Raw genomic sequence first — 14206 nt, 5'->3', positions numbered from 1 at the left:
ATGCTGGATCCTTAACCCACTGAGCAAGGCCAGGGATTGAACCTGCAACTTCATGGTTCCTAGTCAGATTCGTTAACCACTGTGCCATGACAGGAACTCCTAAAAAAGCATTTTTTATATATTAGGCTGATCACTGGAACAGGGACATGTTATAACATTTTTATTGAAAAAAAAAAAGTTTCTGTTGTGGCTCAGTGGTAACAAACTTGACCAAGATCTATGAGGATGCAAGTTCGATCCCTGGCCTCGCTCAGTGGGTTAAGGATCCAGCATTGCTGCGAGAGGTGGTGTAGGTTGCAGATGAAGCTAAGATCCCGCATTGCTGTGGCTGTGGCATAGGCCGGCAGCTATAGATCCAATTCCACCCCTGGCCTGGGAACTTACATCTGCCATGGGAACAGCCCCAAAAAGACAAAAAAATAAAATAAAACAAAATAAATTTTAAAATAGAAACAAACAAAAGAGAAAACCTAGCAAGTGCCAGGGAAGAAAGAGAATCTGATTTCCAGACTTTCCATGTTATAAGATCCAAACATCAAGTTTCCAACAATAAAAACAAAAACCACAAGGAAGAAGTTCCCATCGTGGCTAAGTGGTTAACAAATCCGACTAGGAACCACAAGGTTGCAGGTTCAATCCCTGGCCTTGCCCAATGGGTTAAGGATCCAGCATTACCGTGAGCTGTGGTGTAGGCTGCAAATGCGGCTCGGATCCCACATTGCTGAGGCTCTGGTGTAGGCCTGCGGCTACAGCTCCAATTAGACCCCTAGCCTAGGAACCTCCATATGCCACAGGAGCAGCCCTAGAAAAGGCAAAAAGACAGAGAAAAAAAAAAGCCATAAGGCATATAAAGAAAGTCTTGGCCAATTCAAAAGAAAATAAAAAAATAAATCAACAGAATCTGTCCCTGAAAAAAATCCATCAACAGAATCTGTCCCTGAAAAAATCCAATGGAAGACTCAACAGACAAAGACTTAAAATGACTGCCTTAAAGACTTTCAAAGAGCTAAAAGAAATCTTGGACAAAATCAAGAAAATTATTTGTGACAAAAAGAAAATATCAATAAAAGACAAAATACAAAAATGAACCAAAAGGGAATTCTAAAGCTTAAAAAAGTACAATAACTAAAATGAAGTTTTTATTAGAGGGATTCAAAATCAGATTTTCATGAGAAGAAGAAACAGTGAATATGAAGATATGATCATGGAAATTATCAAATCTGAAGTACAGAAAGAAAAAAAAATTTAAGAAAACTGAACAGAGCCTAAGGAACCTATGGACCAAGAAATGGACTAATATGCACATTGATGGAGTCTCAGAGAAGAAAGAGAAGGGGACAAAGATATTATTGGAATAAATAACCATCAAAAGAATTCCAAATTAAAATAAAAATAGAAGACATGAATATAAACATCCAAGAAGCCCAAGAAACTACATATAGAAGAGAATGAATGAGACCTACACCAAGAAATGTTATGATCATATTGTCCAAGGGCAAAGGAACATGGAGAACCTTGAAAACACAAAGAAAGAAGTTACTCATCACATACAAAACGTTCTCAATAAGATTATCAGCAGATTTCTCATAAAAAACCATGCTAACAAGAAGGAACTGGGCTGGTATATTCAAGGTACTGAAGGAAAAATCTTTTAAACAGAAATACTGTATCTAGTGAAACTGTCCTTCAAAAATTGAGGACAAACTTAAGACATTCTAAGCTAAACAAAAGGCTGAGAGAGTTCATTACCACTGGACTACCCAATAAGAAATAATAGACATTGGAGTTCCTGTTGTGGTGCAGCAAAAACAAATCTGACTAGAATCCATGAGGATGCGGGTTCAATCCCTGGCCTTGCTCAGTGGGTCAGAGATCTGGCATTGCCGTGAGCTGTGGTGTAGGTCGAAGACATGGCTTGGATCCCTCACTGCTGTGCCTGTGGAGTAGGCCAGCAGCTGTAGATCCAATTCAACCCCTAGACTGGAAACTTCCATAACTGTGGGTGCAGCCCTAAAAAGCAAAAAAAGAAAAGAAAAGAAAAAGAAATAGTAGAGAGAGTTCTTCATGTTGAAGTGGTAAGACATTAAACGGGATCTCAGGAGTTCCCTTTTGGCCTAGAGGGTTAAGGATATGACATTGTCACTGCAGCGGCCTAGGTGGTTGCTATGATGCAGGTTCGATCCCTAGCCTGGGAACTACCACAGGTTGCAGGCAAAGCCAAATGCAAAAAGAAAAAGTAACTCAAAGCCACATGAAGAAATAAAGATAATTAGTAAAAGTAAATTCCATGGATAATTATAAAATCTTTTACTATAACTTTGTTTGTAACTTGCCTGTTTGTTTTAAACATGATTTAAGAGAAGACTAATGCATTTCTGAAAATTATTAGACTACATTTCTGAATATACAAATGCATAAAGATATTATTTTATGACATCAATAACTGAAAGGAGGTGAATACAGAGCTATACAGGAGCACAGTTTTGAATGTTATCAAAATTAAGCTGGTATAAATTCAAATTATCATTTTAACTTTAGAATCTTAAATGTAATCTCCATGGTAACCACAAAAAAATCAGCTACAGAATACAGACAAAAGGAAATGAAAATGGAATCAAAAAAGTTTCACTGCAAGAATTCCCGTTGTGACTCAGCAGGTTAAGAACCCGACAGTATCCATGAGGCTGTGGGTTTGATCCCTAGTCTGGCTTAAGGATGTGGCATTGCTGCAACCTGTGGTGTAGGTCACAGATACGGCTTGGATCTGGCATTGCCATGGCTGTAGTATAGGCCTATAGCTGCAGCTCCAATTCAACCCCTAGCCTGGGAAAGTCCATCTGCCACATGTGCAGCCCTAAAAAGAGAAAAAAAAAGTTTCACTTAAAAAAAAAAAAAAAAAGTAAACACAGAGAAAGACAGTAATGCAGGAAATAAGAGGCAAAAAAAGCTATAGAAAACAAGAATCAAAATTACAGGAAGTCCCCCCTTATCAATAAATGCTTTAATCATAATTAATTAAATTCCAAACAAAAGACAAATATTTGCAAAATGGATTTTAAAAAGTGATCCAACCATAGGCTGTCTGCAAGAGATTCACTTTACATACAAAGATGTGAATAGGTTTAAAGTAACAAGATGAAAAAAAAAAAGATATTCAATGCAAATAGTAGCCAAAAGAGAGCAAAAATGGCTATACTAATATCAGACAAAACAGACTTTAAATTAAAAAGTTTATAAGAGACAAAGAACGACGTTATATATTAGTTCAAGATTAAATACAACAAAATGATTTACAATTATAAATATTGATGCACCTAATACTATCAAAATATATGAAGCAAGAGTTTATAGAATAGAAGGGAGAAACAGACAGTTCCACAGTAATAGTTGAAGACTTCAGTATCTCACTCTCAACATGGAGAGAACAACAGAAGATATGTAAGGAATTAGAACGCTTGAACAAACACAATGAACCTATTAGATCTAACATATATAGAATTCTCTACCCAACAACAGAATACATATTCTTCTCAAGTGCACAAAGGATATTCTCTGAGATATACTATATTTTAGAGAACAAATTAGTCAATAGATTAGAAAAATAAATCTAACACAAAGCATCTTCTCTGACCACACAGGACAAAGTAAGAGAAAGGAAGAAATCAGTAAGAGAAGGAAGAGTGGAATACTGAAATTTGTAAATATTATTCAAAACATTCTTAAACAATCAATAGGTGTAAGAAGAAATCATAAGGAAATTAGAACATGCTTAGGGATAAATGAAAATGAAATCAGAACATATCGAAACACAAGATACCACAAAAGGAGTGCTAAAACAGAAATCTATTGCTATTGATGATTACACTAAAAATGAAATATCCACAACCTAAATTTACAACTTAAGGATCTAGAAAAAAAAACTAAATTCAAATTTAGTGGAAGGAATAAAATAATAAAGAACAGAACAGAGATAAAAAGAGAACAGAAAAACAGAAGAGAAAAATCAATGAAACCAAAAGATAATTCTTCAGAAACATCAATAAAATTAACATACCTTTAGCTAAATGGACTAAAAATAAAAGCAAGAAAATTCAAGTTAATAAAATCACAAATGAAAATGAGAACATTACCACCAATCCTATAGAAATAAAAAGGATCAGAAGAGAGTATAATGAACAAATCATATGAATTGGATAATTAGATTAAATGAACAAATTCCTATCTATAGATTAATTTTTTATTTTTTGTAGTAAGAACACTTAACCTGAGGTCAACCTTTTTTAAAAAAAGTTGTACTGTATACAATACAGTACTGTTAACTGTAAGCACAACATTGTACATCAGATCTCTAGCAGTCATCATGCGTAAATGAAACTTCATGCCCTCTGATTAGTAACTCCCCAATTCCCCTCCCCAGAGTCCCTGGGAAACATCACTCTCCTCTCTGCTTCTATGAATTAGACAATGTCAGTTACCTCATATAAGTGGAATCATACAGTAACAAATTCCCATTCACACAAAACCTACCAATACTAAATCACAAAGAAATAGAAAATTTGAATAATCCCGTAACTAGTAAGGACAGTGTGTCAGGAACCAAAAAGTCCCAACAAAGGAAAGTTCTAGATCTGAGAGCCTCAACCAGTGAATTCTACCAAACTTTTCAAGAACAACTAACAGATAATGTTTCCAAATCCTCCCCCAAAATTGAAAAGGATGGACCACTTCCTACCTCATTGTATGAGATGAGCATTTCTCTGATACCAAAGCAAGGCAAAGACACTACAAGAAAACTATAGACCAATATTCTTCAGAAACATTGATGCAAAGATCCTCAATAAGATATACCCAAAGGCTGATATGGTTATATACCATAACCACATGGATTTATTCCTAGAATGCAAGGATAGTACAGCATAAAAGAAACTATCAATATAATATACCACATTAACAGAATGAAGGAGGAAAACCATATGGTCATGTCCATTTAAAAAAAAAGCACTTCACAAAATTCAGCACCATTTCCTAATAATTAAAAAATAAAATTCAACAATCTAGGAATAGGAAACTATCTCAACATAATAAAAAAACATATATGAAAAACCCAGAGCAAACATCAAACTCAGTGATGAAATACTGAAAGCTTTTCCTCTAAAATGAGGAATAAGACAAGGATGTCCACTTTCACCACATCTAGTCAAACAAAGTAGTGGAAGTTCTGGCCAAAAAAATTATGCAAGAAAAATAAATTAAAAAGCACTGAAAAGAAATCCATTTATAGAGGATATGATCTTACATAGAAAAGTCTAAAAATTATACACATATACACACAAAACTGTTATACTTAAAGAAAAAGGAAATTAAGAAAGCAATTCCATTTACAGTATCTTCAAGGAGACAAAAGACTTTAAAATGAAAACTATTAAATACGGCTGAAAAAAATTAAAGACGACATTAATGAATGGAAACACATGTTCATAGGCTGGAAGACTTAATATTGCTAAGATATCAATACTACCTAAAGCAATCTACAGATTCAATGCAATCTTATCAAAATTGCAGTAACATTTCTTGAAGAAATACAAAAACATAACCTAAAATGCATATACAACCTGAAGGGACCCCCAGAAGCCAAAACAATCATGAACAAATCTGGAGGTGTCACATTCTCTGACTTCAAAACTTAGTACGAGACCATAATAATCAAAACACCATGGTATTGGCATAAAGAAAATACACAGACCAATGGAATAGAACAGAACCCAGAAATAAACCCTCACATATATGGTCAAATGATTTTCACAGGGGTGCCAAGACCATTCAATGGGGAAAGGACAGCGTTTTCAACAAACAATGCTGGAAAAACTGGATACACACGGGCAAAAAGAATGAAGGTGGACCCTCACCTAATACCATGCACAAAAGTTAACTCAAAATGGATAAAAGGCCTAAATGCATAAGCTGAAATTACAAAACTCTTGGCAGAGGGGAAAATATTTGTGATATTGTACTTGGCACCAAATCTTGGATATGACACCAAAAGCACAGGCAACAAATGGAGAAACAGACAAATTGGACTTTATCAAAATTAAACTTCTATACATCAAATGGCAGTATCATTCCCATAGAATGGGAGAAAATATTTGCAAATCATATTTCTAATAATAGAGAGAACTCCTAAAAATAAAATACAACCTGATTAATCAATGAGCAAAAGACTTGAACAGACATTTCTCCAAAAAAGATACATGAATGGCCAAAAAACATACGAAGAGATGCTCAATATCACTAATTACTAGGGAAATTCATATCAAAACCACAATGAGATGATCACGTCACACATTATTAGGATAGCTACATGCAAACACAGACAAAAATAATTTTGCCAAAGATGTTGAAAAACCAGGACCCTTGTGCACTGCGGGTAGCAATGTAAAATGATGCAGCTGCTATAGAAAACAGTATGGTGGTTTCTCAACAAATTAATAATTATCATATGATCTAGCAAGTCCATTTTTAGTATATACCCAAAAGAACTAAAAATAAAGACACAGATACCAGTACACTAATGTTCATAACACTGTTGTTATGCACAATAGCCAAAAAATAGAAGCAACACATGTATCCACAATTATACTACTCTAATTTCAAATGGAAAAGCTTTTCCCAGACTATTATCTCGATCTGATACCTCATTTAAAAAATAATAAATTAAAAAAGCAATTGACTGACCTATTTTCTTAATTGAAATACTGTTGATGTACAATGTTGTATTAGTTTGTGGTACACAGCAAAGTGATTCAGGTATACATATACTTACATTCTTTTCCATATTGTTTTCCATTATGGTTTATCATAGGATACTGAGTATAATTCCCTGCACTATACAATAAGACCTTATTGTTTATCCGTTCTACATGTAATAGTTTGCATCTGCTAACCCCGAGCTTCTACTCCATCCCTTTCCCTCCCCTCCTCCCCTTTGGCAACCACAAGTCTATTCTCTACGTCTGTGAGTCTGTTTCTGTTTTGTAATAAGTTCACTTGAGTCATAGTTTAGATTTCACATATAAGTGATATCATATGATATCTCTGACTTACTTCACTTAATATTATACACACACACACATATATATATATATATACATATATATATATATAGTATATATGTATATATATACTACCACATTTTCGTTATCCATTCATCTGTCAATGGATATTTAGGTTGTTTCTATGTCTCATCTATTGTGAACAGTGCTGCTGTGAACACAGCGGTGTATGTATCTTTTTGAATTATCATTTTGTCTGCATATATGGCCAGGAGTGGGACTGCTAAATCATATGGCAACTATATTTTTAAGGAATTTTCATACTTTTTCCATAGTGGCTGTACCAATTTACATTCCTGCCAACAGTGAAGGAGGGTTCCCTTTTCTCCACACCCTCTCAAGCATTTATTATTTGCAGACTTTTTAATGGAGGACATTCTGATTGGTTTGAGGTGGTACCTCATTATAGTTTTGATTTGCATTTCCCTAATAATTAGCAATGTTGAGCAGTTTTTGATGTGCCTGTTGTCTGTATGTCTTCTTTGGAGAAATGCCTATTTGGGTCTTCTGCCCATTTTTTGATTGGGTTATTTGTTTTTTTGTTGTTGAGTTGTATGAGCTCTTTACATATTTTGGAAATTAAGCCCTTGTCATTCTCATCATTTGCAAATATTTTTTCCCATTCCATAGGTCTCTTTCCAGTTTTTTTATGGTTTCCTCTGCAATGCAAAAGCTTGCATGTTTGATTAAGTCCCATTTGTTTATTTTTGCTTTATTTCTACTGCCTTGGGAGACTGACCTAAGAATTTATGGACTGATCTATTTTTATAACTGGAGTTGAGGAGGACTTTCCAAGGATAAACCAAACTCAAGGGTCAAACACAGATTTTATAAAAATAAAATTTTAAATTTCTACACTATAGAAGTTACTATATTGGAGTTCCCATCATGGTTCAGGGGTAATGAATCTGACTAGTATCCATGAGGATACAGGTTCGATCCCTGGCCTTGCTCAGTGGGTTAAGGATCTGGCATTGCCGTGAGCTGTGGTGTGGGTTGCAGACATGGCTCAGATCTGGCATTGCTATGGCTGTGGTGTAGGCCAGCACTACAGCTCTGATCTGACCCCTAGCCTGCAAACTTCCATGTGCCATAGGTGTGGTCCTAAAAAGACAGGGAAAAAAAAAAAGTTAACTATAAACAAAGTAAAATTACAAGTAGGAAACGTGAACAAGTTTTTGCAGCACATATAACAAAGAGTTAATACCTTCCAAAAGAGACTTTACAAATCAGTAAGAAACAAATTAAACAGTGCAAGACACACAAAGACTAAAGAGAAAACTCATGTAAGAAATACAAAATCCATCTTTGATCCTTCAAACCACGTCTCCATGGATACTAGTCTGGTTGTTACTGCTGAGCCACAACGGGAACTCTACTTCAAGGATACCATTTTAATTTAAATTTCCCATTCGCTCTTGGTATTTTCTATTATTCTATTATTCCTTTATTTTTGGCATAATACACAAGACTCCTTTTTGCTACATCATTCCAGTCGGGTTGTCATTACTGTCAGTAATAATAGTTCTGAACACTAAAGACAAGCTAATACTAAAGACTTTTAGCCTTCATATAACATTTTTCCACAAGTATTGAGAGCACACATTGTGGGTTTTCAGAGGAAACTTCCTCAGTTTTCAAAGTCATTTGCTCCCATTCTTCAACCCACCAATTTTTAGCTGCTACTTGGCATTCTCTCACATTCTATCTTATAGTAAAGTTGGCCACATTCTCTATGGTAACAAAACAGTAACAATAATGTCAGAACATACTTCTCCTGAGATCGAAATAACTTCTATCTATTCTTCCTGATTTTAAGACAGGCTGGTTGAGAGGAAGTTCCATCCTTGAGCCTACCCTGAGTTCATCCTGAATTTCAGTTCTAGTGAGGCACATCTACTGAAGTGATGGTATGGTCACACTTACAGTTTATTAATGTGGCACTCTGGATTCTCCTCGAAATGAACTCATATTAAGGGAAGAATGAAATTAAAGTGTGGTTTAAGGACTATAGCACTCCTCCTTAAACCACACAGTATACTAGTATGGCTCTGACAATTGCCTTGGCAGTCCTGATAATGGGGTAGCAGTAATCTCAGGAGGGGACATAGAGGACTTCAACAGCATCAACTACAGAAGCAGCCATTAATGGCACTTTTGATACACCGTGATAAGAGGGACACAAAAATAATGACCACCATCTATTAATTATCTAGTAGTCACAGGCATTTTACATAGGTTATCTCATTATATATGCACAATAATCCTAAAATGTGTGTATTATTATCCCTATTTTATTTTTATTTTGGCCACATCTGCAGCATGTGGAAATTCCCAGGCCAGGGATCAAGCCTGAGCCACAGCAGCAACCTAAGTTTCTGCAGTGACAACACTGGATCCTTAACCTGTTGCACCACAGGGAACTCCCCTTCCCTATTTTAAAGATAGAATAAGTAATTTGCACAAGGTAGGTCAGCATGTTAGCAGTATGCTAAAATTTGAATCCAGGAGTCTGGCTCCAAGAAAATTACCATCAAGAGAATGAATTTTCAGGGTCCATACCAAATACCTCCCGGAAATTTCCTAACCATTTGGAAAAGACTTTAGGAGAGCTAAATTCTCACTGAACAGATTTTAGAAAGAGCCAGGGATTTTAGAGCTCTTACTATTAAACCTTAGCCCAGGTTGGTATAAAGCCTGAAAAGTACAGATTACTATTTGATAATTTCATAGAATCCTCACAACAGTGCTATTTTTCACAGCAGCACAAATTTGTTGACATTATCTGAATTCTATGGTAATAGTAAATAAGTGACTTTTTCTATAGGATGTATCGTCACTAATAACATTTTATATGGTATTTTATTTTATCTTTACAAAGAATTCTCATATGTGAGATTTTAAAAAGATAATATACAGCTTTTTGAGTTACAAACATCATTCAAAATTATTTCTCTTGGGAGTTCCCATCGTGGCTCAGAAGGTTACAAACCTGACCTAGTATCCATGAGGATGTGGGTTCAATCCCTAGCATCACTCAGTAGGTTAAGGATCTGGCATTGCCCTGAGCTGTAGTGCAGGTTGCAGACTCAGATCCCATGTTGCTGTGGCTGTGGAATAGGCAGGCAGCTCCAATTTGACCACTAGCCTGGGAACTTCCACATGCTGCAAGTGTGGCCCTAAAAAGCAAAAAATTTTTTTAGAAATTATTTCTCTTTTAACAACTCAGGGAACCAAAGCTCTAGATTAAATGTCATGAACATTAACCCAAGTGCACAAAATTCAAGCTAAGCACTGGATATAAATTCAAATAAGATATACTATCTTTCCTTAAGGAGTTCATGGTCTAATACAAGAGGCAGAAATAAACATCTATAGCACAAAATGATAAAATGCATTTCTACTACCTTTGATAATATATTAAATTTATCAGTAACTGGATAATGTCACTGAAACTCTCATATTTTTTTTTAGCAAATTCAGAAAGAGATCCAGTAAGTATAAAGTTAAAATTGTCATTGATAATTTACTTAGAACCTAGGTAAAACCTAAAATATTCTAGAAAAGAGGAAAAATCAATAAAATTTTTAGGTTCAAAAGAAACAGATTATGAAAATAAAATGTTAGAAATTTAAAAATTTGTTAGAGACCTTTAAAAAAGCAACCATAAATACTCTTTTTAAATGATTTTTATTTTTTCTATTATAGTTGGTTTACAGTGTTCTGTCAATTTTCTACTGTACAGCAAAGTGACCCAGTCACACATGCATATATATATATACATTCTTTTTCTCACATTATCCTCTGTTGTGCTCCATCACAAGTGACTATATATAGTTCCCAGTGCTATACAGTATAAACATTCTTAAATGTAATTAGGCTTACAAGAGAAATACAAACCAGAAGTTGCCTTTGAATGGTTGAGGGACGGGGATGGTAGTAGAAAAATTAAGACTGGATTAATAATTTTTCACTCAGATTAAAACTATTTATTGTACTGAGTAAAAGCAGAAAGAAAAAAGGTAAGTTCACAGTAAATGAGACTTAAAATATCTAGAACTATTTACTGACATCTCCTAGCTTTTGACCACAATTTTGTTCTTATTTACCAGCCCCCATATGAGCCTCTCCTAGAGCTTAAAATAAAATCAACTTCTGATTTCCATTTCTCTTATTGGCACAGTAAGCCATATTTGTTAATGGAATTCAGCTACCTCAAACCACTTTTGTGAGGAATGCATCCAGTCATTCATTCATTCATTCAGCAACTAATTACTGGACACTAAATGCCAGATACAGTTCTAGAATCTGAGTATAACAACAGTGGATAAGACAAGATGGAGGGATGGACGGATGGATGGATGGATGGATGGATGGATGGATGGATGGATGTACAAACAGCCAGATGGATGATAGGACAAAGAAAAAGGAACAGAAAGATGTTAGGGGAATGAATTTCAATTATAACAGACAAATAAACTGAAATAGGTAACAAAATCAAATTAAGAGTCTGCATCCATTTCCCAAAACACAAAGTAGAGTGACTGGTACTTTCTTACTGATTATTAGCCATGGACTGTTGGTTCCAATAGCCATTCCAGCCACCAGAGGAGAAAAGATATACTAGCCATCAGAGCATATTTGCCTCACATTTAGCAATAACATATCTGTGGGGGAAGAATAGAGGAGGGTTCATGAGAATAAGTATAATATTTATGTTGAGTAAAGTTATCACTAAACATACCTTTCAGATAAAAAGGAGCTCTTGTGAGGATTTAGATTTTGACAAGATTCTATGCTGCCATCAGATGATGAAGAAAGCTGCTCTGATTGCAAGTTGTCTGTATCACCCAAACTGGCCTCAGTTAGAGATGAGGTCTTTATGTATTTTCTTCCTAACTCCGTTCCCAGGACATTCGTCAATATAATTCTGGGTATCCTGTCACACAGAATAACAAACACTGTACCGTACTGAAATTTGAAGTAAAAAAAAGTATTCTAGGAAAAGCGAATTTTCAAACATTTTCATCTTAATAAAAATAAGCTATCATAACTATACCACCCTGGAAATCAACCCATAAATACTAAAAATTTTGGATGAGTGCTCTTTCTGTTTCTGTGAGTGACTGTATCTTATAAACTTATGTAGATTGGCATGCCACTATAATGGCTTTAACTATACTTAGTGGATGCTATTGGAGTCCTTAAAATGTAACCAATTTTTCTCAAAAAATGCCTTCTTTTTCTTTTCCAGTAGTTATTAAAAAACACAGATAGTACAAACCAATTTAAAAATCTTTACTGTCTACATTCAACAGAAAGGTCTTTGGTAAATAGTAACATACTTGTAATTGGTAAATGATAAGTGCTAAATCCAACAAGAAGGATGTCATCAGACTGCATCTACACTATTGACAGATGCTTTAAGTGAAACAGCTTATATATACTGATGATAATAAATACTCTTTATATAATAGTATCAGGGTATGGGTTAAAATGTTTAGAAAAGTAAAATGTATTTTTAAAGCTTCAAACTTTTAAAAATTGGTGGGGTTCATATCAAAGGTAGTAATAACATAAGCCTGGTATCTTTTTAAACAGAATAATATAGTATAATCTTTCCCTGGTTAGCCAGTTGTTACTATGAACAATTGATGTACTTTGCTACACTACAATGATGCCCTCAAGGCAACTATCTGGACCTGAACTGACTGGTCCAAGCCAAATTACTGTGAATTTTTCTTTAGTACTTATTGCTGTATTCTTCCCTATCTCTTTGTTATCAGATGTCCCCTTTGACTATTATCAATATGTCACTCACAGCACTTTACTGACCTTTTGTGAGAGACAACAGAAAACTCTTAGAAAGTGTTTAAGTAAAAAATGTGAGCTTCCCTGTACATTGTTGCATTTGCAGTAGTACCTAGAGGTACTCTCTATTTTCACTACACAGAGTTCTTTACACTATGTTCTTCACTATGTTCCAGACAGCACAGAATTTCAGATCTCAGAAGAACTTTCAAGTAATTTAGTCTTCTTTTTATTTTAAACATGAAGAACTCAAAGCTCAGAGAAGTTAAATAGTTGCCCAAGTATAAGTAACTGATCCTAGTAAAAGAATGTGGGCCTATTATCTTTTGGGTTTTTTTTTTTTATTTTATTTCTTTACACTGCAGACTCAATACTAATTTGCCAGAGTCTAGATAACTGAGCTTTTCTGTAGACACTTCAGGAAGCCCTTGAAAATATCCATTTCCAGCACAACCTCCACAAAGAATTACTGGATTAAGTTGTTAGTATATGATCTAAAAACAAGGCTGGTGTTAAACACAACTCCCTGATCTCAGTCTAAGTGAATAAAGAAGGAGTAGAAAGTCTGCAGTGTAGTAAACCACTTATTGTGGAGAGGAAGATAGAACTATTTTTCTATCTCCTTCCATGATTTAAATCTTTAAGGAGCCTATTTATTACTATCTGCTTTGAATAGCTGATTCCTGACCAAACCTTCCTTAAAATCCTGGATTTGAAGAATGAATGAAGACGATACAGAACCAGTAAGGAGTCTCAAGATTTCTTTTATCTGACCTCACACTAGGTATTGCTATGAAATGAATCACTGAAGAAAATTCAACTGCAGTTCTCAATGCTTTAGGGAAAATGCAGGAATCTTAGAAGAGAGAATTTTATTCAGGTATTTTTTTCCAGACAATAGTTCAGCATAATTAAAATTTTACTGACTTTTAAGAGATGAGAGAATCTTGAATACTAAGTTGATAGCTCATTTTAAAAATTGTTGATATACTCTCTTTATGGTCCCCTATCACTACCTAATTCTAAAATGTGGCTCAGGATAAAAATAATTTAAGAATTGTATTGTTTAAATAAAGAGAAAATTTGTGGTACTGAAGAAGAAATACCAAAGAAATATCAGCTATCACTTAGTATCTCTGTTTTAAAATGGTATAAAATGTTGAGTCCCTAAAAAAAAGGCTGTCTCTCCAAATAGGAGAGAAAGAGTCCAAAGAAGATTGGTTCTGTACAAAGTAGTGAAGAAAATAATCAACAAAAACAAAACCACAAAGGGAAAAATTATAAAG

The 14206-nt window shown here is 34.6% G+C and overlaps 1 protein-coding gene across 4 annotated transcripts in view; it reads right to left on the bottom strand.

Moving 5' to 3' along the window:
• SENP7 (SUMO1/sentrin specific peptidase 7) overlaps window positions 1-14206 on the bottom strand; it is a 151041-nt gene that overhangs the window by 60455 nt on the left and 76380 nt on the right. For 2 of the 4 annotated variants that reach the window (XM_005657117.3, XM_013990163.2), the window contains one exon: window positions 11854-12048. The exons of the other annotated variants lie outside the window; for them this stretch is intronic. In XM_005657117.3, coding sequence (XP_005657174.1) covers window positions 11854-12048 — 195 coding nt within the window. The remainder of the gene's footprint in view (window positions 1-11853; window positions 12049-14206) is intronic. 4 annotated transcript variants of the gene reach the window in all.

This window comes from Sus scrofa, chromosome 13 (assembly GCF_000003025.6).
Source record: "Sus scrofa isolate TJ Tabasco breed Duroc chromosome 13, Sscrofa11.1, whole genome shotgun sequence".
Classification (NCBI taxonomy): Eukaryota; Metazoa; Chordata; class Mammalia; order Artiodactyla; family Suidae; genus Sus; species Sus scrofa.
This window is presented reverse-complemented; position numbering and strand designations above follow the sequence as displayed.